Genomic DNA, 24312 nt, shown 5'->3' with positions numbered 1-24312 from the left:
TGGGCCACGATGTTCTTCAGTATCCATTTGCCTGACTCCAGAGGTTAGATGGCCATCTTTCAGGTATACATTTTTCTCTCTTTTAATCTCTTAAAGAATATATGTGTGGGCTGGGGTTGGGACTCAGTGGTAGAGCTCTTGCCTAGCATGTGTGAGGCACTGGGTTTGATTCTCAGCACCACATACAAATATATGAGTAAAATAAAAGTCCATCAATGTTTAAAAACATTTTTAAAAAGAATATATGTGTATAATTCTGACAGTTAATGGCAGCACCTTTTGTGTTCTCTTAAGAAGTTCTAGGTGGCTCTCACTCATCATCTTACTAGTCTTGGCAACATCTCTTTAAGTCCCGTAGTTGATATGGTATAATCTTAGTCACTCACCCTGGAGAAACTGAGGCAAAATGAATCGTATTTATAAGGAGTAGGGTTTCCTGTAACTCAGATGTGGGTTAGAACTAGAATTTACGACCTTAACTTAATAAGGCTTTTTTTTTCCTCCTAAGGGAGAAATGTCATTTCTTAGATATTAGAAGAGGAAAGCCCCATTGTTGAACTATTAGTTTCATTGAAATACTTATTTGAAGAATGATCATCCTCAGTTTTCTCTGTTGAGAATTATTAATGCAGTTAGCTGGATTTCCCAGATTTTTATTTTTACTCATTTGTTTTCATTATCATCTGACAGTCTTGTCACAATTGTTAAGAAAGTGACTAAATTATGACTTGAATATTTTCCATAAATAACTCCCAGAGATCATGCCAGTGAAGAAAAAAACTATCTAACAGGGGAATAAGAGAGAAATTGGGAAAGCTTTAAGTTTTCAGGTCATCTCCCTTAGCTAGTTTGAGTTAAATTTCTAGCCTTCCACATAGGTGTTAACTTTCCTTTTATTCCTAGGAATACACTCATCCTCCCCTTTAAACCATTTAGGTGAATCTCATTTTTTTTAAAAAAAATGGTATTAGTTAGGCTCCTCTTACTGAAGCATGAGTTAGGAATAATTTTCCTTTTTTCTGAAGAAATAGTAGACACAACAGAAACCTGAGTTGAGCTGTGATTTGGCTGACAAATTAATCACTCAGGTTTGTAGAGCCAGCCCCGGTCATTTCAAAACATTCTTAGTGACTCTCTTTCTGAAAGTTGAATGTGTTTGCTGTTTACTGTTGTCTGCAATGTATGAACACCAAATCCAAAAAAGAAAGATAGCAAAATTGAGGAGGAGAGGAAATATCACTTAGACATCCATGGTTGTGATTGTCTATAGAAACGGAGCCCTGATGACATTCAGTTGTGTATCTAACTCCTCTGTCCTTTTCATCTCTTTATTCCCACCCCTCCCTCTGGAACATTGGTGGGACGACTGCAGCCTTGGATAAGCTCAGCACGCAGCACCTGTACCACCCCACCCAAGTGGAGATTGTGCAGTCCAACGTGGTGTTTGACATCAGCAGCCTGATGCTCTACGGGACGCAGGCAGTGCCTGTGCGACTAAAGATTCTGCTGGACCGGCTCTTCAGTGTCCTGAAGCAAGAGGAAGTGCTGCACATACTGCATGGCCTGGGCTGGACTCTGAGGGACTACGTCCGGGGATACATCCTTCAGGTAGGGGAGGGCCTGAATGCCAGTGTCTGGACCAGCTCTTGGAGGGTTGTGTAAGAGCCCTGGGTGTGCTTGGTCTCCTTCCTCTTCCTCACAAACCCAGGTACAAACACCCTCCTCTGGTCAGCAGACTGTTCAGGACATTGGAAGCAAGATGGCAGTCCAGAAGGCACCAGTATACCTCAGTGGTGTCTATTAGAAAGGGAAAAAGGGGGTCTGTTGACTAGTGTTCCTTTGTATCTTTTGAATTCAACCCTTTCTGCCTATAAAGTGGACTTTCTTGTTTCTGGAGTAAGTCTTGTAAGAGCCCTTATTAATAGAATAGGATCTTTGAGGTGGATGGTGGGCGTATAAAAATCCAGGATTGTACTCCATCTGAGTTTAGTTAGGGTTTTTCCTCATACTCAGGCCGCTTGGTGTTTTTATTGATTGTCACGTACCCTCACTATTTATTGTTTCTGTATCCAAATCAAAGGAGGAACCGTGACCTATGTGAACTCCCTGCTGTGTGTAACTAGACAACCCTCACATCATAGCCTTCTAAGTTTCACATTCTAAAACATGGTCACAGACTTGGTCTTTACAGTACTTGTTCTTCTTCCAGCCAGGAGCCTCTGCTTTGTGTCACTGACACCTTTGATCTGGTCAGGGCCTTCAGGCTTACCTGGGAGGCCCACAGCCTCCACCTTTCATCCCTTCCAGGACCCCCTCTCCATCTTTCTTCATCTTTTATTTTTTTCAGTATGTCATGGGTCATTTTGCAATGTGTACTTTGCCTCTGAAATGTTTTATGGCCCTCTGCCTTCCTACAATCCTTGAGGGGTAAATGTTGAGAACAGCATGTTGGGACACCCTGGATCCAAAAGTACAACCCTGGATGATGAAGAAGCACCATCCCCTGTTGAAGGAGATCTCAGTTTGAGAAGGTAGAATCTGAAGTGGTTTTTGTAATTTCCTTTGGAGATATTACCAGTAGGATTGGTATCACATACACAAAAATTGTTTTTGACTATGCAAGGATTGTGTAGTGCCAGAGGTAATTCACGATGTTTATGACCTAAACCACCCTGTGTTACATGTAAGGCCCTGGCTGCCAGCTTGGGTGGGGAGCTCAAGACTTCTCCTTGATTTAACCTGTCATCGGAACACACCAATTCCTGTCATTTCTCCCGTGTGGCACCTCTGGGTTTTAGCCAGGACAGGAGAGCAGAAGAGGGTTGGTGAAGAGAAGTGGAGAATGAGAAAGTGACATAACCTGTCAACTCTCTGAATAAAGTCGTATCTTTGTTTAGTGGGCACCTCAACTTGAAAAGCATAGAAACTTTGACCCTCAGAAAGTCTGATGAGTTGAGGGTGATAATAATAATTATTACATTTTACATTTTCAGTTTATAGTGCACATTCACACCATTATTTCATTTGCCCCAGGATGGGGGGGCATTATGAGTAGATAAGTCCTGGGTGGAGAGGGAGATGAAGGGGTATGAGGTCCAGGAGGAAGGGGCCAGGAAAAATAAGGCATAGACCAATTTCATTCACAATCCCTACTTATACTGGCTCTGAGACCTGTACAGTGCCACATCCTTCTACAGTCATTTCTACAACGTGATTGCTAATGTCTGAAAGAATTTTATCATGCAAGAAGAAAGAAATGTCTTAGGGATGTTTAAATGCAGTCTGTCTTTCCTTTATTCAAAACCTGTAAGTATTTTTGCTCCAATCGGGTACCATGTTCACTGTCTCCACTCTGATGCCTGCTTGTATCATCAGTGCTGTGTGTCAGTTCCACATGTACCTTTTGCCTAAGATAGCGGGAGCATATGCATTGTGTCATTCTGTTCGAACAGTTAGATCCGTGCATGGCTCTGCAAATTTACTTTAAAAAACAACCCTGTAGCACCTTGCTATAGCATTTTGACAGCCATATAGAACCTGCTGGTTTTTCTATGGTAGGGTACTACTGTCCTGCCTTGACTAGAGGTTTTGTTTTTTTCTTTAAATAATTACTTAGGTATTAATTTTATCTCAACATATCTTTAAGTCAAGTGTAGAAAATGTACTTTAAAATGTACTCTGTATTTCTATTTGGAATGAAAGCCCAAAATTTCAAGATAAAAAATTGCAAATGAAATTAAGTGTGAAAGAAAAATTCAGCAAAAACAACAAACATATATAAAGTCTTTCATTTGGGAGTAAAATATTATATATAAAGAACACTGTCATTTATTGTGATGCTTAAATTATAATTAATAGAAATTTTTACAAATCTCAAATTTAATATAAATAGTTCTTCAGAGTCTACAATTGACATTTTCAGAAAATCAGATTTTTTTTTATTAGAGGAACTCCAAGTTAGTTTCTGTCTTGTTTTATTGATAGAATTGATGAAATATAGATTTTATTTAAATGATGCTTTTTGTCATTCCACATTTATAATATGCTTGTTCCTTGTGGAAATGGTGCTTGGGTTAGAAAAAAAGTAAAAGGTTGTAGGACATAAAACCATTTTCAATCATTTAGTGAGAAAACACTCATTTTCAAAAAGAAAAAAGAGTTAGACTATAAAAATAAACCCTTTCTTCTAAAGCTGTTACTTGATTATTAGCCAATACTTTAAAAATTATATGTGCTAATGATAAGGTATGCACAAATGACTTTGAATATAATTATATATGGCATTTTTGTGCAGGTAGACTATAAAATGTGCATCTGAAGGCCATGAAACCCTATAATGCACTATTAGTGTACAAGTCATTTTATCTGGCTAAAACTCAATTGTCTTGTAGCCCTCAAGGCATCAATTTTAACATTATTGCTCTCAACAACAGTATATTGAATATTATGTCAGTTAAAGGAGAATAATTATCAAGGCAAGTTAGGGTGGCTGTTAGTCTTACCACATATTGACTTGGTTAGCAGTTGGCTATAGATTGTGTTACTGGGCAAATGAAGATGTACGGTAAGTTGAACTGGTCAAGCCAGGATATTAATTTAACTCTCCCTGGGCCCAAACCTACATCCCTTATGTATATACAGTTACGCTGGCCTTCAGAAATAGTTTTGAATGTGGAAAAATAGCAGATGCATAATCTGATTCTGAGTTTTTGGCCATGGAAGAAAATGAGGATTAGGCCATTCTCAAAACCATTTGAAAGCTATGATTTTTGTTTTTGAAGAGGTTCTTAAAAGAAAATGGAAGATGACAGAGATTCATTGAAAAGACTGGCATATTTGTTAAGGATCCTGTTTTTTTTTTTTTAATGTCATGTTTTTGGTATATTTTTGAGTTAGAGGTGGACATAATACCTCTATTTCACTTTTGTGTGGCACTGAGGATTGAACCCAGTGCCTCACATGTGCTAGGCAAGTGGGCTCTACCACAGAGCCACAACCCCAGCCCCTAGGATCCTGTTTTTGTTTTTTGTCTTTAATTAAAAACTGCCTTTCACTTATATGAATGTCTAAGTAATCTGTAAGTTAACCAGTTGGATGTATAATGCAGAAGATGAGTTACAATTATTTAAGAATCTAGGAAATATCTTAAAGGTAAAAAAAAATCCAGTATTTTCCTGTGCATTTATCTACATATTCATTCAGAAACCATAGAAGAAATCAGGTAAATTATGGGAATTTTCCCAGAACAAAAGAAAAATGGGAATATATAATTAGATGCTAAAATCTAAATATAAAGGAGCGTATGATGCTTTTCTGCTACTAAATAATAATTCTTACTTCAGGTCAGACTCTCATGGTACATTTATTGATGACCAGTGAAAGCAGTGTCCTGCAATTTGCACCTCTCCCCATTTCCCCTATCTTTGAAATAAGAATGTAGGTGATTATCATTGTTGAATTTAGTCATTTAAAAATCAGATTTTCACATCGTCTCCTTTCAGTTTGAACACACAACTGACTTGCCTGTCTGTGGAAGTCTGAGGTGAGTGTGTCCTGGTAGAATTCACAGAACCTGTTCAGGTATTCTGAAAACCAAGCTCATGAGAAGTGCAGCTCCTGAACACACATAGCATTTCCTCAACTTTGGAGTGTTTGTAAGGTTTCTTGTGCTTGGTATACCCTATTTCTCTGTATGGGTAATTTCTTGTTATTTAAGTGTCAGCCAAAGTCCCACTTCCTTACAGAGGACCAGCTGAACCAATGGAAATCTTTTCTGGTGTAGCTCTATCTGATGACACTTTTCTTTAAGCTCCTACCCAAATCAGTAAAGTCAAATTTTAAATGTTGCTCCTGGCTTTTCCTCCAGGGAATTCCACAAACACAGGGCACTTGATGAATATGTGGCTAAATGAATGGGTGAAGAACCCTGTTTAACTTGGTATGACCTGATATTTCACCATGACTCATGGAAGACCCAACAACTTCAATTGGTCCAAGGGTCCTTGGACTTTCTGGAGCCTTCTCTGGGACTGATGGTGGTGGGGCTATTGAGAGCAGTAAGAAGCCAAGATTCCCATGCCTCCTAGCTAGCACTCGGTATAGAATAAGTGATTTGTGGTATCAGTGGTAGAAAACATCAATATTAAGCAAACAGTTATATTTAAACAGCCTTTGTGGAGCAAGTTCACATAAGTTTGTTCTTTGAATACCCTTATACTCTGCTTTCATTTGTTGCCAAACAATTAACATTTGGTATAGTTGAGGCCCAAAGTGTCAGGTGACTTTCCCATGATCATAGACATCACTGACTGGCACAGTTGATGTACTGTAAACTTCCTGAAACTAAGAACCATTTTTTTAAAAAAATATTTTTTAGTTATACATGGACACAGTATCTTTATTTTACTTATTTTTATGTGGTGCTGAGTATTGAACCCAGTGCCTCACATGTGCAAGGCATGCACTCTGCCACTGAGTCACAACCCCAGCCCGCCCCTTGTCTGTCCCGTCCCCCCCCCCCCCCGCCTTTTGTGGCAGTAGTGGGGATTGGACACAGGGGCACTGTACCACTGAGTTACATCTCAACCCTCTTTTATTTTATTTTTAAAAATTTTAAGAAACAGTCTCACTAAGTTGCTGAGGTTGGCCTTGCACTTTAGGTCCTCCTGACTCAGCCTCCTGAGTTGCTGGGATTATAGCATGTGCCACCATGGCTGGAAAAACCTCATAGTTCTTGTTCACCGCTGCAATGTGATTTCTAGCACTGGCTTGGCTTATAATAGCATATTTTAAATATTAGGCAAATGAAATTTTGAAATCTGACTTGAATTTACGTCTCTGACTCTAGGGAGGGTGTTTGATCTTTCTTTCTTTCTCTCTCTTTTTTTTAAGATTACATTTTTAAAAGATATCTTGGTAATCTGTGAGAGTCTTGTAGATTCTGAGGTCATGGTTTGAGAAAGAGGGAAGGCCTGAGATCCTGAATTAATGATTACCTTAACATCTTTTTTACTCAGTGACCTTAGGTGAAATTTGGTTACCATGTTCCTTCTCTTGCTATCTCCTGATATTCTGTTTTGTTTCAGGTTATCTTAGCTCTTATTCTCTTATCTATGTGGCTACAACATTCCCCAGATCTTGTATTTATCATTAATGTTGCATTGTAAATTCTAATCTTTGGCTTCCTTCTCCATGAATACGTGTCTTTTGCAGATGAGTATAAAAACAAGTTTTTGTACCTAACTAATAAGATTTCAACTGTACTGTGTGCAGGGGGTAGAAGCGTGGTTAAATAGCTATTTTCAGGCTATAAAAGCTATCAAGGTTGGATGGCAGAAGGGCACTGGATATTGAATAAGAAGATTGGGTTAGCTCTGGGTGTGTATCCAGCAGTAGAGTTCATGCTTAGCATGAGGCCATCGGTTTAATCCCCAGCACCAAAAAGAACAAGAAGAGGTTGTATTAAAGTCCCAGTTCTGCCACTGATTGTTGAGGTATAGACAGCTTTTTCATTGTCAGCCAACTTTTTCATCTTTAAAAATGGTATAACTTTTTCGGCTTCTCTTGCCTTGTGTGCCTAAAGATGATGAAATAATGCAGATGAAAAGTGTGCTGTGAACTCAGTAAATCGGTATTTTTCACTGTATTTATATATAAGGTTAAATCTTGGCTAGTGATAGCAGGGAAATATCAGAAGCTAAATGTGTATCTCTGCAGATGTCAAATGCTTAGAAAAAGATAATAAATACATCTTAGGCATTAGTACCTAATATCAAGAAGAACATACATTTTATTCCATAAACCCTGACGTACTAGTGGCCTAGCACAATAGGAGTTTGTTTCTCTCTTAACAAGACTAGTCAACATTTTTCCTTCGAGAGGTAATTTGAATAGACATGATTTAGAGCCACATTTTATGGCTTTTCCCTTCTCTGAGGTCTCAGGTTCCCATCGTCGTAGCAGCAGAAGGTTCTGTGTGGGGCACTTTCATGGCGCAGGCCCCACAGTGGTGAGAGGCATGTTTCCCCTCTGGTGACTGATCAAAGCTTCAGTCTCAGTGGGGCCACATGACTGACCAAGCTAGAACACGTCTGCTGGGCAGTCACTCTCAGCTTCACCTTTGCACTGTGGAAGATGAGCATGGGTCTGTGCTCACTCAGTGTGGTGGCCTGGCCATAATTATACCGTCTCTGTAGTCGGATCCGGAGAACTTAATGCAGCAGAGTCATGTGGGAAGGCAGGTTCGTGGGTTTGAGTCCTGGCTCCAGTTCTTACCAGATGTGTGAAATCAGGCCATGTCTGTATTTACTTCAATTCCCTCCCCTGTAAAACAGGGATAATAACAGTACTTCATAGCTTTGTTGTGAAGATAAAATAAGGTGATGCATATAAAGTGTTGAGCAGTGCTATTTGCTATGTCTCCAGCCAGTGTTTACTGTTAATATGATGATGCAAAGGTGATGATAAACCATTACAGACTACTGCCCACCTTTTATTGGTCATTTTAGAACTCTGTTTATAAAGTAGCCTTAAATCCTGGATTTCCGTATTTCTCTTTACCTCTTAGAACAGAATGCCTTTCCAACTAGTCAGGCAAAAGCGAAGCTGTTATTTGATCGTGAACAAATCACGCATACATGCAAACCTGTATACACGTTTGTACCTACAAACATGTTTGAAAACATTTGAGAGGCAAGAAATTGTAGTGACAGAGACATTGGGTTTTGGAAATGGACAAACTTGGATATAAATCTTTGTTTTACCTTTTTTGATAGCTCTGTTACCTAAGAGAGACAACATATTTGAACATGTTTCTTCGTGTATAAAAATCACATGAAATTATATTTCTGAAGTATTTAGTGCATTTCCAGCTCATAGCACTCTTTATTAGTACTGGTGAGTGCTTGCCTTTGCCTGTGTGCATTTTTACATAATGACTTATTATTCTACATATGATATTATTTTTATCACCTTTGTAGTTCTCTGTTTCACTGCTCTTTCTAATCCCTGAGCACAGAATGAAATAGTATTTGATGAATTCATTGAGATGATTAGAGTAACTAGGCTTTCACTCCACTGCATAAAATAAAATATATTTAAAAATATGTAAGGGCTGGACGTATAGCTCAGTGGTAGAGCACTTACCTAGAATGAACAAGGCCCTGGGTTTGATTCCCAGTGATGAAAAATAAATCAATAAAATAGGCCACCTTTTTAAGATATTATCTGACCTCACAGATCTTTAGGAAATTTCTAAAGTAGAAAGAAGAAAGGACGAAGGACGGAGGCATAAATTCTTTTAGGTGACCCTTGAATTGATGAATGAATATGTGTTGAGTACACCAAAGCAGGCTCATAGAAAGCCCACACTCTAATGAGCCAGACAAGAGTAAACAAATGCTGGGAAGTTTATGATGAAAAGCACAAGAGTTTAGAGATGACCTAGAGCATTTGCCTAGAGGAGGGAGTATTGGGCACCCAAGGAAAGGTTAGATTGTTACCCCAAGGACGTAGGAAACATGTCCACACATCCTGTCACTGTTTTGTGAATCTTTTCCTGGAGGGCAGGATCACATGTGTGAATGGTGAAGAGCCCTCTGTCTTTGGCAGAGATAGATGGTTTATGGCAGTGTATCATATTCATAATGTCTGTTTTCCAGAGTACTTGGACCACTCTACAAACATTATTCTGGCAAACCTCCTAACCTCCCTATTAGAGTGAGAGTTTCAGAGACTATTATCCCTAGTTTTAAAGTTACCATGGCTAAAGGCCTCAGGCAGACCCAAAGCTGGAAGTGGAATACAGGGATTTTGAATCCCTTGCCAAAGCTCTAGTTGAGAGGCAATGAAAATAAACACCTTAGATCCAAGGATGTAGCTTGATGTTTTGTGCTCAGGGTTAGAATGAAAATATTCCTCCCTTTACCCTTGTGAAATAGAAATAGATAGCTTACCACATTCCAGAATGGAATGCAGTGACTGCTGGAGTAGGATTTGTGTGTATGGGGCACCGAGAGGGGCTTTTGCTCTCTCCAGGAAGAGCAGAGGCAAGTCCACCTCTTGCTGGCCAATAGCCATTTGATAAGACCAGCTCAGCTTTCCTTGAAATGTATATCCTCTGGGCACCTGTTAAACCACATGATTTCCAGAGCAGCACTCTTGAATGTGTTTTGTTGAACTGGAAGTGGACAGCTTCTGAACTTGAGTTTAAACCTCAAGTCTACCACCAATTAGCTCTTTAGCCCTGCAAAAGTACACAGTGTCCAGGAGCCTCCTGTTCCTGCTGGTACCTTCTTAGGGAAGTTTTCAGGATGAAGGGAAGCAATGTGTTAGACTCATAGTTGAGTGCCATAAATTAAATTCCTTAAGCGGATCAGTCTCCCAGTGCCTGCCCACATTTCCTTAGGTTTTCTAGAGCACCAGAAGCTTTGTGAAGTTTCTACTTCTGCAATTCATTTCTAATGTGTCTCCCAATTTGGCAGAAGAGAGGGGCTTGCCTAGTAACTGAAGTCTTTTATGACGGTAGCAAAGAATCAGTGAAAGGCTTTCTAGTGCCTACAATCTGTTTCTTTTGAATGGCCTACATTTCCAGTACTGGTATATGAAATGAAGGGCTATGAAAAGTAGAAAATGAGATTAGGATCTGTGTGGGTTGTTGGAAGTTTTTGCTAAGTCCATACAGATGGGGACAAACATACATAAAGATACATTTGTTTGATTCATGTATGATAGCCACATACATAATGCCAATAGCAACTGGAAAATAGAACGTACGCCAATCCATTTGCTAGTAGAATCAGAGAGACCAGTGCCAAATTGAATTAGTCTATGACGACCTGTTGAAAGAGAAGATTCTTAAGGAAGAAGAAGGATATTGTTACTCAGTAGAAAGGATGGAACAAGTATTTTTCCCTATAGGAAGAATGCTGTGTTGGAAAGAGGTGCAAACAAGTTTATAGGGGAAGTTGAACTTCGGCTCGTGGAGCGGCTTTGAAATGTGGTGTTGGTGGACGTGGTTAGTCCAGGCCCTGGCCTGTTGATCTGAAGCTCTTTATGAATCACCTGAGATTCCCATATCACCACTCCTTTCTAAGGGAAGGGACTAGAGATTCTGATGGTTCACAGACCTGGTGTTTATTGCTAAAAACCCTGAGACTTAAAAAGGTAGGTAACTGACCAGTGACTTATCCAACAGGTATTCGACCGTTGTGATCCTGTTGCTGTTTAGGAAGTATTCTCATTTTTTTGGTGGCTACTGAGTGACCTGCTTAGTGCTTATGCACCTTCCCTTCATCCCTTACTCTCCTTTTCTCCCTTTCTTTCCCTCTGCTCAGGGACAATTGGGATTGGGGACTTGGAAAGTACATTGGACAGTGCTGAGCTTGCATTTGGCCAGTGGATTGTCTGGCATGACCACAGTGATGTATAATATATAAGGACCCAAAACAAGACCACGAAATCCTGGTAGAAAGCATTTTCCATCCAGCACTTGTTCACTGTGCCATTCTTACCTAGAGCCCCCAGAAAAGTGTTTTTCAGAGACTTTGAGAACCAAACGTTCTTTGTCTGAGGAAGCACTTTACCCTGGTTTCCTTGTTCTCGTGTAATTTTCTCTCTTTAACAAAGCCATAATGATAGTGTCAGAGGCAGCCTTCGAGTTAGTATGAGTAATGTGGTTACTGTATTTTCTATTTTTATTTTAATGTGCTTTTCCTGCTGTGGATTTTTGTTTTGTTTTGTTTTAAAAATAGTGTTGAGCAAATGTGGTAATTCAGAGACGGGTGCGTACTGTGTCCTCTGGAATATAGTTTTGAAGGAAGGCTATGTTCACAATTCCTTAGTAGGGTAAATAGGAAAAGGTTTGGGACACAGACCCCTGAAAACATTGGCTCATGGTTGTATTAGGCCAGACTTCAGAGAAAAAAAACAGAACAACCCATAGGCTTTTGCTCTATACTACCTGTTAACATATATTATCTGTTTATTTTATGATTTATTGAGAAGACACAAAATTAAAGCACCAGTAGCTTAAATTGCTTCATTCATTTGCCTCTTTAAAAAGTTTGCAGGCCTGTTTAGAAATTTTAAATGAACAACAACAAATACGTTTGAATTCCTCTTGAAAGAGTAATTAAAAGCTACTTGTCTCTGTGCTGTCATCTCTGCCAGAATTAGAGTTCATGCTGAGTATGTTCCATTGAATCAGCCATCATTCCATCACCAGCCAGGATTGCTGTTCCACGTATTGACATGTGAGGGAATGTCTGTCTTGCAGTAGCTATGGGTTTGTGCCAGATTTTGAGATCCATAGGGGCAGTGCTGGGAGCTTTTCAATTCTAAATCAGGGTTCCGATTCATAATAGCTGAGCCAGGGAAGTCGGGTTGAATCCGTGGCCAAAACCACGGTGAAAAAAAAAAAAAACTTTTTTCTCCCCCTTACCCTTCTTGTAGTGCTTTATTGCTTTAAAATATGAGTGTCTCTGTCCATTGATCCTCTGGCGACTTTCCGCTGGATTCAAATTGTGGTCTCTTAGGTGAAAAGGTCAGTGTGTTATTCATTCAGCCACACATCGATGGAGATTAAGTGAGAGCAGTACAAGACATTTGGATCCTGCCAGACCTAGGGCACCTGAAGGAAGTTTATTTCTTTCCTCACTGCCCTTAGTTCTGCCTGCTGCAGAGGAGGATGGCCCAGTCTTCTGGGAGAGGGGGAGGGCTCTGATTGGCTGTGTGCTAACTGTCTCAAATCCATGGCCACAGGGTGAGTAAGAACCCTTGAGAATCAAGCGTGTCATCTTTGTAGCATCACCTGATTTAGTGCTTTTCCTCAAGTCTGAGATGTCTCGGGGGGCCTTTTTCCCTTGCAGCACTGATCTTTCAATGAGGTGCTAGTGTCTGTCCTGAGCAATAACAAGGAAAAACCATGAAGTGTGAACAGCTCTTATTAGGGGGTAAATGTCATTAACGCCTTTGTAGCCTTCTCTGCAATCTGAATGCTCTTGTCAAGAGAGTGCCTCACTGAAGCCTCCCTTACGATCATATAAATGGAGTTTAAGATGCTGAAGTTTTACATTTTAATTAAGCAAGGCCATTAGCCCTCTTTACAGTGCATTTTTGTAGCCAGTTATGCTTGTATGTCTTAAAAGGACCATCTCTAAAATAAGGTTATTGAAAAACTGTAGAAACTGAAATTATTTAAGGATTTAAGAAATACTTGGTTTACTGTATATCAAAGTTTTAGGTAATTTTTGGTGTCAGCAGGGAGCAGATACTACTCTCAGCTTTAATTTTGTAGATATGAGATCCATGTGCTCATGTGTAAAACTACTGTATTGTACGTACTTTTATTCATGATATGAGAGAACACTAGCATTTCAAATTAATGAGTAGGTAAGTCTATATTAATGAAAAGCATGAGCATAGAATGTTTAAATAATGATTGTATTATTTTCAGTACATGGATAGAAATGTTTCTCTAGCCATGAATTGCCCTTATTTAAATTTCTAGTGTTTTCCTGAAGCAAAAGTTTTATGTACAAAAATTTGCTGCAATAAACCTCCTCTGCAAGTTTGAAAATTTCAGAGTACTTTCTAGTTATTCTGGGTTGTGTGCCTTTGAGTTACAAAATAATAGGGTAGTAAATAGTTGTATGGTAGGAGAATCAGATGCAGAAAAAAAATTCTCTTACTCTGTAAATTAATTTTTAATAAAGAAAAATATTCAGACATCTAGTTGAAACTTGGGAGGTAAATCTTAAAAAGTTCCAAGAAAGTTACAAGGAATTAACTATACTCATTATTGTTAATTTAAGATATATAATTTGACATTCTCTTTTATTTAGTGTACAGTTTGTTCAAATTTGATCCTCATCTCTTCTGAAAAACTGCCTAGGTCACAGGTTTTATAGCTTTTTTGTCACAAATTTTTTATTTTTGTTTTATTCCTATTATGAGGGTCTAAGAAAATACATCCATTCAATAGATATTTATGTGAGTGGATGCTATATACAAGAAGTAAACAGACACCAAATATATCCCTGTTGTCCACTGGCGGTTTGTAGTTGGTGCTAATCTAAATAGAGAACATTGGGTACGTTTTCTAACAATAAATATAGAAGCAAAACCTATAATTAGTGTAATAATGACTTATATATAAACTATTTGGACTTAATTCCAACTTACTTGAAAAGTTAGTGCTTTAAAGAATTTTAAACATTCCCCAGATATCTTGGTTGTATTATTAATTTAAATTCTGCCGTTAAAGGAATGACTAAATAAAAGAAAATTTCATCCCAGGACCCATTTTCTGAATTAAAAACATTTTAGTTTGAATTAATGAGAAATTGCTGTCTATTATGGAAAACCTACCTACTTATTAGATTACAGAAGTTAAGCAGCAACGATGTGTTTCCTAGTCCTTAACTCATAAATGTTATGACAAGTTAATGAAAACTTATTTTAAAATTCCCTTTTAGTGAGAATCCAAAGATGATCATTTTTAGCCCCATCAGGATCATTTCACAAAAGCTGCCTGTGAAGTCACGCATTTAGAACAAGATGATCTCCATGGAATTGCTGTTACCAGTGCCACTTGGGGAGTAATTGGGCCAATTAAAATGAAGATGTTTTACATTAAACTGTGGTGCCTATTAAAATATAAGAACATCAAATATGGAATTAGTCTATATTCCTTTGTTAGTTTCTTTCACTTAGTACATAGAATTTTAGTTCATCTGATAGCTTACTTGACAAATAAGTAATATATGCATGTAATTAAGAAGGTGATAGTCTAGTGCCCGTAGGCGGTTCTTATGGTAAACAGTCTCAGATTTGGGGGACCGTGAGAAGACACTTCAGCTAGCACCATCTGCTTTTCCTGCTCTTTTCTCTCTGCTCTACCTTACCCCTGGATTCAGGTAGTTAATATAAATTAAAATTTCTAAGGTTCATACTCTAGGATAAGTTTGATGTCTGGAGTATCAAAATTATCAAAGATATACAGTCAAATTTCTCTATAGATGTTTTTCAAGGCACTGGATGGGGGGGAACTTTACGGTATCATATTTCCATATGGAAAAGTATCGGGGACATGAAAGGGGCACACCCTTAGAAAGGGAGTAGATCTTTAAAAGGAACTTTATAAAAGAATGCTAGTATAGGGTGTGCATATGTGATTTATTCACTTGTGCATACACTTTGAAAGCCTTAACAGCATTCTGGGTATAAATTGCAGTTTTCTTGACCTTAGGCGTGTCTGATAGTTTAAATTCCAAACTTTTTATATTTGCCTATGCCATAGGTCAAATATGTCTTACTGTAAGCCTGGTTGTCATTTATGTTCGTTAAGGTTTACCTTTTTTTTAAAGATTGTTGGATTGAATTTCTTTATGAAAGACACCTTCTCCTACACATGTAATTTTATGTTAATAGAAAGTCAAGAGTATAGAATTTAAACATGAATTTATGTGGTGACAAGGGTAAGGTATGATTTCTCTCCCGTGTTTTTTCTGAGTGTGTGTGTGTGTGTGTTTTGGTTTGTTTTGGGGGTGTTACTGGGAATGGAGCTCAGAGACACTCTACCACCGAGCTATATCCCCGGCTCTTTTAATTTTTATTTTTATTTTAAGACAGGGTCTTTCTAAGTTGCCAGGCAGGACTTGAGCTTTCAGTCCTCCTTCTTCAGCCTCCCAAGTAGTTAAGATTAAAGGCATGTTGCCACAGAATGTGTGAGTACACACTCACACACACACACACATCCACACACCCACACACCCACCCCTACACCTACACCTACCTTGGAACGAACATGGTTCTTCTGCTGTCCACTAATTTACTACAATAATACCTGTGAAAGAGTAACATATGGTTGTTAAACATAATAACAAGTAGAAGTTTTTTTTCCCTCCCAAATAATACGGGAGTGTTTTGAGTGAGTAAAAGGAGACTGAATGTACTTACGCGTTGAAAAACTTGGGACCTTTATAGTATATATTCAAAGTATTACTCAATGTATACGTATTTGTTTTGGATTCAGTTCCTAAAACTGAACCATATTTTCCTGCAGAATAAAATACATGAATAGTATAGACATCTTCCTCGTCTAAAATAATTTGAAAATCCAAAATCATCATGTTAAATCTAAAACTCTAAACATGTTTCATGAATGTTTTTCTGCTTGGAATGAATTCTATAAAATGCAGTACAATTTTTGCTTTATATATTTTTGAGCAGGAAAGTAGTTAGTGAGGTTGATGGATTCTAATACATTAGTAATATTTTTAAAATTTAGTTTTGATTTTAAAAATAATCAAACAGAAGGAATTCCCTTTCAATAGCTGAACTAACTTTGAGGAGCATACAGTTCAGTGAGTAAAACAAACAGATAATAAAACAGCTTTTGTTAATAAAAGTTTCATTTAGAATGGAAAGTAAAATTTAGCTTAGAAAATGCTCCCAATTTTTTTTCTTATTTCTTTCTCAAATGTATCATTGGAGGAAAGAATAAAAATATGAAGAGTCATCTAAAAGATGATTACATTTTTTCTTTTCCCTTAAACTAAAGTATTAGATAGACTTAGAAGTCTCTGCAATGTTTATGGGATATAAACAGAGCTTTATTTAATGTTACGGTTACTGTGGACAGGGCTTACATACAAGGCTCTTGAGAGAGGAAGGGAATATTTTTTTCTCTATGTTAAATAGCCTCTACAGTCCATGTTTATGAAATGAAAGAAAATCAAGTGAACACAGAAACAAAACGCTATATTTTGTAAGTTTTAAATGTTGAGACAGAAGCCTATTTAGATACAAAGAAAAATCACTCATTTTATTAGTGCTTTCCTTTTAAGACATGTTAGAAAATAATTTTACTCAACTTCATGATAAGAAAGTTCATATTTGATATTTTAGGTAGTCTTTACTAAATTGCATCAGCATTTTCACTTTTCTGCAGTGTGACATGCCTTGAAGAAAGCTGGTACAGAAATGTAGAATTGTCTTAAAGCACCACGAGAGGTTTTGAAAGCACCAAGAGCAAACACTGTCAGGTTAAGAAGTTTTACTTCATTGATGTTTGATGCTTTTCAAGTGAGTAATGAGTTACGTTAGTTACACACAGATACATGATAAACACCCAAAAGTTAGTCGCTTAAAATATCACCGTTTTGATATTCTTCACCAATCTGTGGATCAGCCGGGAAGATTTGCAGTGAGCTGCATTGGCCAAGGGTTGGTTGGTCCATGACAGCCTTATTTACACATCTGGCTTTCAGGTTGGTACTGGTTGTCAGCTGGAGAAATAGAGCTGATTTGTTTATCCCTCATCATTCAGTAGGCTAACCTGAGCTTGTTCATATGGAGATAGTTGTAGGGTTTGGAAGAGCAGCAGGGGAGGTCTGCCCAAGTGTGCAAGCTCTTTTAAAGTGTCTGCTTGCTTCATATGTGCTAGCACTCTGCTGGCCAAAGCAAAAGTCAAGTTGCCAAGGTCAGATGACTGCCTTAGAACATTGATGCAAGGAGGCATGAGCAGTATGGGGCTAGTGTATAATAATCACATACCCCATTCCTGCTTTAGGAACTTCTCTTGGTAGTGGTATCCATGTGAAACTAAGCCTGAGTCAAGCTGTCTCCTTTGGAAGCTGTCACTGTAGTTCAAGGAGAAATAGGCTGGCATTGAGGGTACTGGCAGAGAGAATGAGTAGCAGAGTTAGATAAAACCATTTACTAACTGGATGTAATAGAAGAAGAAAGTACTCACAGATTGATTCCAGCTTCAAGTTAGGTACATGAGAATCTAGATAACTGATGAGGTTGTAAACCTAACTATATTTCAGTACACATAGGACCTTGGTGCAAACCTTGTAAACGATTCCTACCCTATTCAGAAATACAAATATAAAATGAGACTGAATCTTTGAAATTCTTTTTTTTAACCTATTATATAAAATTCATAACTGGATGCAGTTGTACATGCTTGCAGTCCCAGTAACATGGGAGGCTGGGGCCAGAGGATAGCAAGTTCAAGGTCAGTCTGAGCAACTTTGCAAGATCCTGTCTCAAAATCATTCTATTGTCCATATTTTAGAGCCAAATTATAAAAGTTTAATTCTTTTTCAGTCATTGACTTCATAATCTAAAGTTTAATCCCTTCAAATTATGTATGTTTTTTGAACAAGTCATGTCTAGGTTATTTATGGAAACATCCCAAATCCATCTGTCTATTAAGTGAATAGAAAATTAATTTGCTCTGGATTTCTTCCTCTTATGCATGCTTGGAGAACCTTTTTTTTTTTCTTTTTCTTTTTTGTTAAGAATGTGAGACTTTACCTACAAAAGGAAATAAAGAAGGATACTAGAGAGGGAAAAGCAACTTAGTACATTATTTGCTTTGGGCAGGAGAAGATGCAATTTATCATGTAAATTAAGATTAGGGTACATAAACTGTTGCAAAATATATTTGAATTTTATACTACAATCCATTAAGGAAAAGAGATATGGGAAAGGAAACAAAGAAGGGAGAGAGACACAGGCAGAGTTTTAGAAGTAATCTTCTCCTGATTCTTTATGATTAAAGCAATGTGGTTTTGCAACCATGGATACAAATCAGATAGAATTAGGATGCATAGTTAGATGCTCCATTTCTGAATTGCTGTTGTGTGATTCTCTCATTCATGGTCAATCTCAATTACTATAAAACTTAAACAGGAACATTTCCACAATATTAGATCAAGGAAGAAAACTTACACTTAGTAACTCTAAAGAAGCTTGACAGGGCCAAAACTGGCTCTCAGATTTGGATCATCTGATACCACATCTAGAGTTCTTTGCATTGAGTAATGCTTCTCTTTAAATAATAATAATTCATTCAGTTCAGGACTTTTTAAAAGCACTTACACAATTATTGATTCATTTGATGGTCACAAAGTCTGCCTGTGTTAAGTAGACTTGGATATTTTTAAAAACAAATTTTAGAAGTCAGACTTATTTTTTATAATTACATTGAAACCTCCTATATTATTAATAAGAATGGTTGTCTTAAAATTTGATTTTTAGACTGTTTCTCTGTAATAAAATTCACTTCTATAAAATTTTGCCAGCTGCTTTAGGAAGACCTATTAAAAAACATACATTTTAACTCTAGTAATACTTATCCTTTTTTCTCCTTGTTGGCATTTGTATGATTTCTGAATGGTTAGCTATTTAGTTCCAGTATATTTCCTTTTCACACATGATTTACAAATAGCAGTAATTTTGAAAAATGCAATGTTTGTTTTAAGTTTATAAGCTGGAAATCGAAAGAATGAGATTGTGGATGTACTACATAATACAAAGAGGCAGAGTTTTCTTGCTACCCAGATTTGTTTTTAAGAATATGAGTATTTGATTCATCCTTATTTTCTTCTTAAGAGATATTGCTCTATGTTTAACTGAAAGTAACTTATCTCTAAATTTTTCTCACATTTTAATACCTACAAGCTGTCTTTTCCCCCCACTGGCTTTGATGCAGAATTATTTTACTCTTCTAAGCTTTGCTTCTTAGATTGTTGTTGTTTTGTTTTTTAATCATAGATCAGTTTGTAGTTTTTAAAAACAAGAAGTAGAAATAGCTAGAACACATTTACTAATTAATGAGAACAATCTAGGCATTTAAATAAATTAAATTAAATTAAATTAAAAAAAGCCTGTGTGCCTGCGACTCAGTCTTTGTGTTTGTTTCCAGAGGCTGTGCAGGGTGTTTCCTGTCCAAGACATAAACCATATATTTCATTTGTCATATCTAATGTTTTTCATATCCGGAAATCATGCTCCATGTTATGTTTTACAAGACTTCATAAAAATAAGTGAAACAAATAAAATTTATAGTTATTTTTAAAAAATCTGTCATAGCAAAATTATCTTTCTCTTCTTTTTCTCCTCTCCAAATGGGTACAGATGGGATTATAAAGCTTAAATGAGTATGTGTTTTTAAACGAAGTCTAAGTTTTGAAATGAGACAACTATCTATTATTTAGAAACTTGTGGTGTGTTGCTAAATGCTTTATAGCAGTTCTTTAAATGAAAAAAGACCTGGTTGCAGTGTTTTCTGATTTCCATGGTGAAAATATCCCACTATGGCTGATTTTAGTCTGTCCTCTGAGTCTCATGAACAAGAGATGCCTAGTATATAATAGTACATATTATTATGTGATATTTCTGCTGTGTCAAATGTAAGTTGAAGTAAGTAACCTGAAGATCACAGATAATAGTAATATCTAAGTAAATAATTAGAAGTGAAAAGTTTTGAGCAACCCTGTTGTTTTTAATATTTTTGTCATAAGTTTATACACTTTAATTTTTAAGAAGGTCTATGTTTGAACAACCAACTTAAAAAGTTCTTGAACATATAACAGCCAGCTCTTACAGGCTGGTATGAATCAGGTCCAGTGTATCACTGAGAGAACCCATTTCTTGTGATTGATAGGTCAGAGAAGATTGATTATGGTTGGTATCCACTGGAGAAGAAGGTATCTTGTGTCATGGTGCATCGGGAGGAAAGGCGGCCTTTTGCTCTTTCAGCTTGAATTACTAGATACCACCTGGTTCTATAAATGTTGGTATTTACATTAATATAAGGCCTTGAGTAGAAATAAAATATTAACATCTTTTATGAAAATGGCAGAAAAACACTTAAGATTTTCATCAGAAGAATTGTTCTTAATTATTCCATTTTTGTTCTCTTGGCTATTACATAATACCTCTCAGTGGAGCATTAGAAGGAAAGAAATGTATCTTGACTTCTCATTTAGGAGATTCTAGAGTCAGCACTTCCAAACACCACTCTAGTAGCAAGGAGAAGCTGTTTAAATAGTTTTTCCTAACAGGTTATAGAGATATTATGTGTTTAACATGAAGTAGTAGCTATGTTGTTACAAGAGAAAATCCACAGATTTGTTTTCAAATACTTTTTGAGGAAAAAAGTTAATATATTAGCATCTGAAGTAATGAAATTAATATTGTGGAGCTAATGGAAGAGTTTTAAAAAGTATTTTTGTCCAGATTTCCTCTTGTTGTTATTGGTGACTTATTTGGGATATTATTCAAGCATCTAGTTTTATTTTTGGAGGGGAGGGGAGAATACAAGAGATTTCTAGACAAATTCATGTAGATGAGTTCACAAAAACTGCTGGTGTGTGTGGTTAGGAAGAAAAATTGGACATATTTTATGCGTAACCCTTTGAGTATTAATTCTGACCAGATCACACTGTAAATAATGTTAACTGTCATAAAATAAACACAGCCGGGGTTTGCACCATATGTTTTATAATTATTTTGCAGCTTCTCTCTTTTTTTTATTTGTTTTTACTGAAATGGAACCTACTGATAGCTCTGTGAAGTTATGTTTATATAAAAGTAAATCACACTTGTACTTTAACAAATTTGGCTTCACAAACCAGTGTATCTAGGCAGTTTTTGTTTAAAAAAAAAGAAAAAGAAAAAGTAAATGAAAGAAAATCTCCCCCTTCCCCCATCAGCGTCATCTTAAATAGAAATCGACTTAATGTGTTGGTCAGGTGCTTGTTTGTACACATGTTGAAGATGGTGTCTTTGGAATGCCACCAGAAGAGGGAATCGCCTAACCACTGAACTCACAGAGGGTGTTTAGCTTAAGTAGCCCTGGAGTGGCCTTTCAGATTGAGGCTACTGTGGTCTCTGAGTTTGTTTTTGTTTTTTACCTTCCTGCTTGCAAGTGTTTAACACTGTCAGAAATAAAGTCTCCTTTAAAACATTTAGGTAATTTTAAAAACTGTTATTATTTTCATAATCACCATCTCTCTTGATCTCAGGGGAGGCTGGGCACCCTTGATTATCTTTAATAGAGTGTATGAAACTGATAGTGCCAATGGGAGGTGGGTGGCAAGTTTCGTAACAGACCTCCCTCCCCCTGTGCCTCCCTGCTTATTGCTAAATATGTCTTTTGGCACATCTGACAATATCCATAATTATCAGGCACTGTGAGCCCTCACTGCAGAGCTGCTTCTGCATGACACCTGTCCAGCTCTTGCTCTTTTCCTGTATCTTCTCATGCCTCAGCTTGCTGGCTCACCTCGGGTCAGAGCAACAGTCTGCCTTTATTGAACTTGTTTCTCCTTGTCAGATTCTAAGACACCAACAGGCCTACCCTCATGGTTTACAACATCACCTTGGTTTGTGGTGTAACTTTCACATAGTAGGCATTTCATGAACTTTGATGAATAAACGAGAAAAGTTACTGCAGGCCTTGCTGTTGACAGTGCAGTTTCCACTCCTCCTATATGAAATGCTTTTCCTGACTTAAGCATGATATGCTCTTTTCCATAAAAGCTCCTCCTGATCTTCGTCTTCTCTTCTGGATAGAGAAAAGGTTGCTCAATTTTGATTAGACTCCTGAGAAAGAGAATCTAAGGATCCCTGGTTGATTTTCATAGTGCTTACCAGTTCTCGCGAACAGGGGGAGAGAGTAGAGAAATGTACAGTAATTTCTGGAACTTTTGTTCCAGATGTATCACTAAGGGGGAGATTTGTTAATGAATTTTGTAGGTGGAAGAAATCCTGAAGATGAAATTGTATCCAGTGAGAAAATCTATAGGGGCACCTTTGTAAAGGGCAAGGTGAAGGATGGGTGCAACTTTAGTAATTCATGAATGCAAAGAGTCTCCTTTACATATTTAAAAAAAAAACAAACTTTGATTTTGAGGGAGCCATCAAAGAACTTGGGTTTGAGAACCCTTTTTTTAAAAAAAAAAAACAGAGAAATTATGAGATACTTGTAGAAGAGTGCATTAAAAATAAACCTTTTCTTTCTGAGATACATTGGCAATCTGTTTTATGAATATTATGCTTAGAAATTATGACCTTATACACATTAATTCATTTAGAAAATATTATTCTACTACAGTTGGCAATTAGCTTCTACTATGAATGAATGGTAATTATGTTTGACTTTTCATCAGTAGGGTACCAAAAGATTGCAGTTAAATAAGAAAATTTGGGGAAATGTTAAGACTTTTAAGAGTATGGTATTTTTGATTGTGAAAGTAGTATAAATTGATATAGAAATTTAAACATCGCTATAATACTTAATGATTAAGATGTCTCTATCCCCTTCCTGCAGAGAAGCCCTCCATTTTAATTACTTGTTCTATAGTCCTCCATATATTTTCATATACTTGTAATACCCATTAAATTCTTATTATTATTAATTTTAGTAAATGTATTTATTTCATATGTATTTTCTTATAGCTTAATGTTAAATTTTATTGATATATCTTAGACCTTGGAGTGGATCACAAAATGGTCTAATACAAGGTATTCATGCCAAATATTTTGTCCATCCCTGGAGTCTGTGATGTTACAGACTTGGAAGAAGGGATCTTTGCATATGTGATTAAGTTAAGATTCTTAAGATGATCTTGAACTATTTGGGTGAGCTCTAAAGTCCTTCCTATATGTCCTTGTAAGAGAGAGGCAAAGGGTAATTAAGGACAGACATGCACAGAAGAAGGCAAAGATAGTGTAATGGAGGCAGAGGTTGGAGTGACATGCCTACATGCCAAGCATTGCCAGCTGCCACCAGAAGGTAGCAGAGGGGCATGGAACAGGATCCTTCCTTCCCAGAGCCTGGGAATGGTGCCCTGCTGGCACCTTGACTTTGGACTTCAGGCCTCCAGAGCTGTAAGAGAATGAATTTCTGTTGTTTCAACCCACTAAGGTTGTGATAATTTAGTACAGAGGCCCCAGAAATGAAAGTAATCCTCTTTCCATGTTGGAAAATAGAAATTTTTTCTATTCGTTTTAGCCTCCATGTAATTTTGCTTTGTGTGGATGAACCATAATTTATTTAAATAATTCTTTATTTCAAGATATTTTGCTTGCTTCCCATATTTTGACTTTGCAAACACTGTTTCAGAAAATATCTACCTATGTATGTACTCCTGTGTTAAGCCTGAGTGTTTTTAAAGAATAAAGGTTTAGAAATAGAATTTCCAGTTCTATTCTATCACAAAGGAGTTATATTTTGAATTAGACAATGCATACATATAGGAGCCCCACCATCTAGTTACTCACTTCTAGTTACTCACTGCAGTCCCTTTTATGAGTTCTTCAGTATCCTTTCAGGGATAGTCATTTGAGTAAATGGCACACACTGTTTGAGGCCTTGTGTTTTCTTGCCTGTTTTTGCTGAACAGTGAGTGTGTCATGGAGAGAAGGGAAGAGCAGTAGTATTTATTGCAGTTTTATTGAATGTGCTTCTGTGTTCTCTAAAACTTTGGTGCTAGTTTATTCTCCATTAACAAC

General features: G+C 37.1%; 1 protein-coding gene across 14 annotated transcripts in view; it reads left to right on the top strand.

Moving 5' to 3' along the window:
* The window catches only part of Bnc2 (basonuclin zinc finger protein 2), a 413108-nt gene that overhangs the window by 293618 nt on the left and 95178 nt on the right, over nucleotides 1–24312 (top strand). For all 14 annotated transcript variants that reach the window (XM_078047672.1, XM_078047668.1, XM_078047669.1 and 11 more), the window contains one exon: nucleotides 1373–1608. In XM_078047672.1, the coding sequence (XP_077903798.1) occupies nucleotides 1373–1608 (236 nt within the window). The remainder of the gene's footprint in view (nucleotides 1–1372; nucleotides 1609–24312) is intronic.

Source organism: Ictidomys tridecemlineatus, chromosome 4 (assembly GCF_052094955.1).
Source record: "Ictidomys tridecemlineatus isolate mIctTri1 chromosome 4, mIctTri1.hap1, whole genome shotgun sequence".
Taxonomy (NCBI): Eukaryota; Metazoa; Chordata; class Mammalia; order Rodentia; family Sciuridae; genus Ictidomys; species Ictidomys tridecemlineatus.
This window is presented reverse-complemented; position numbering and strand designations above follow the sequence as displayed.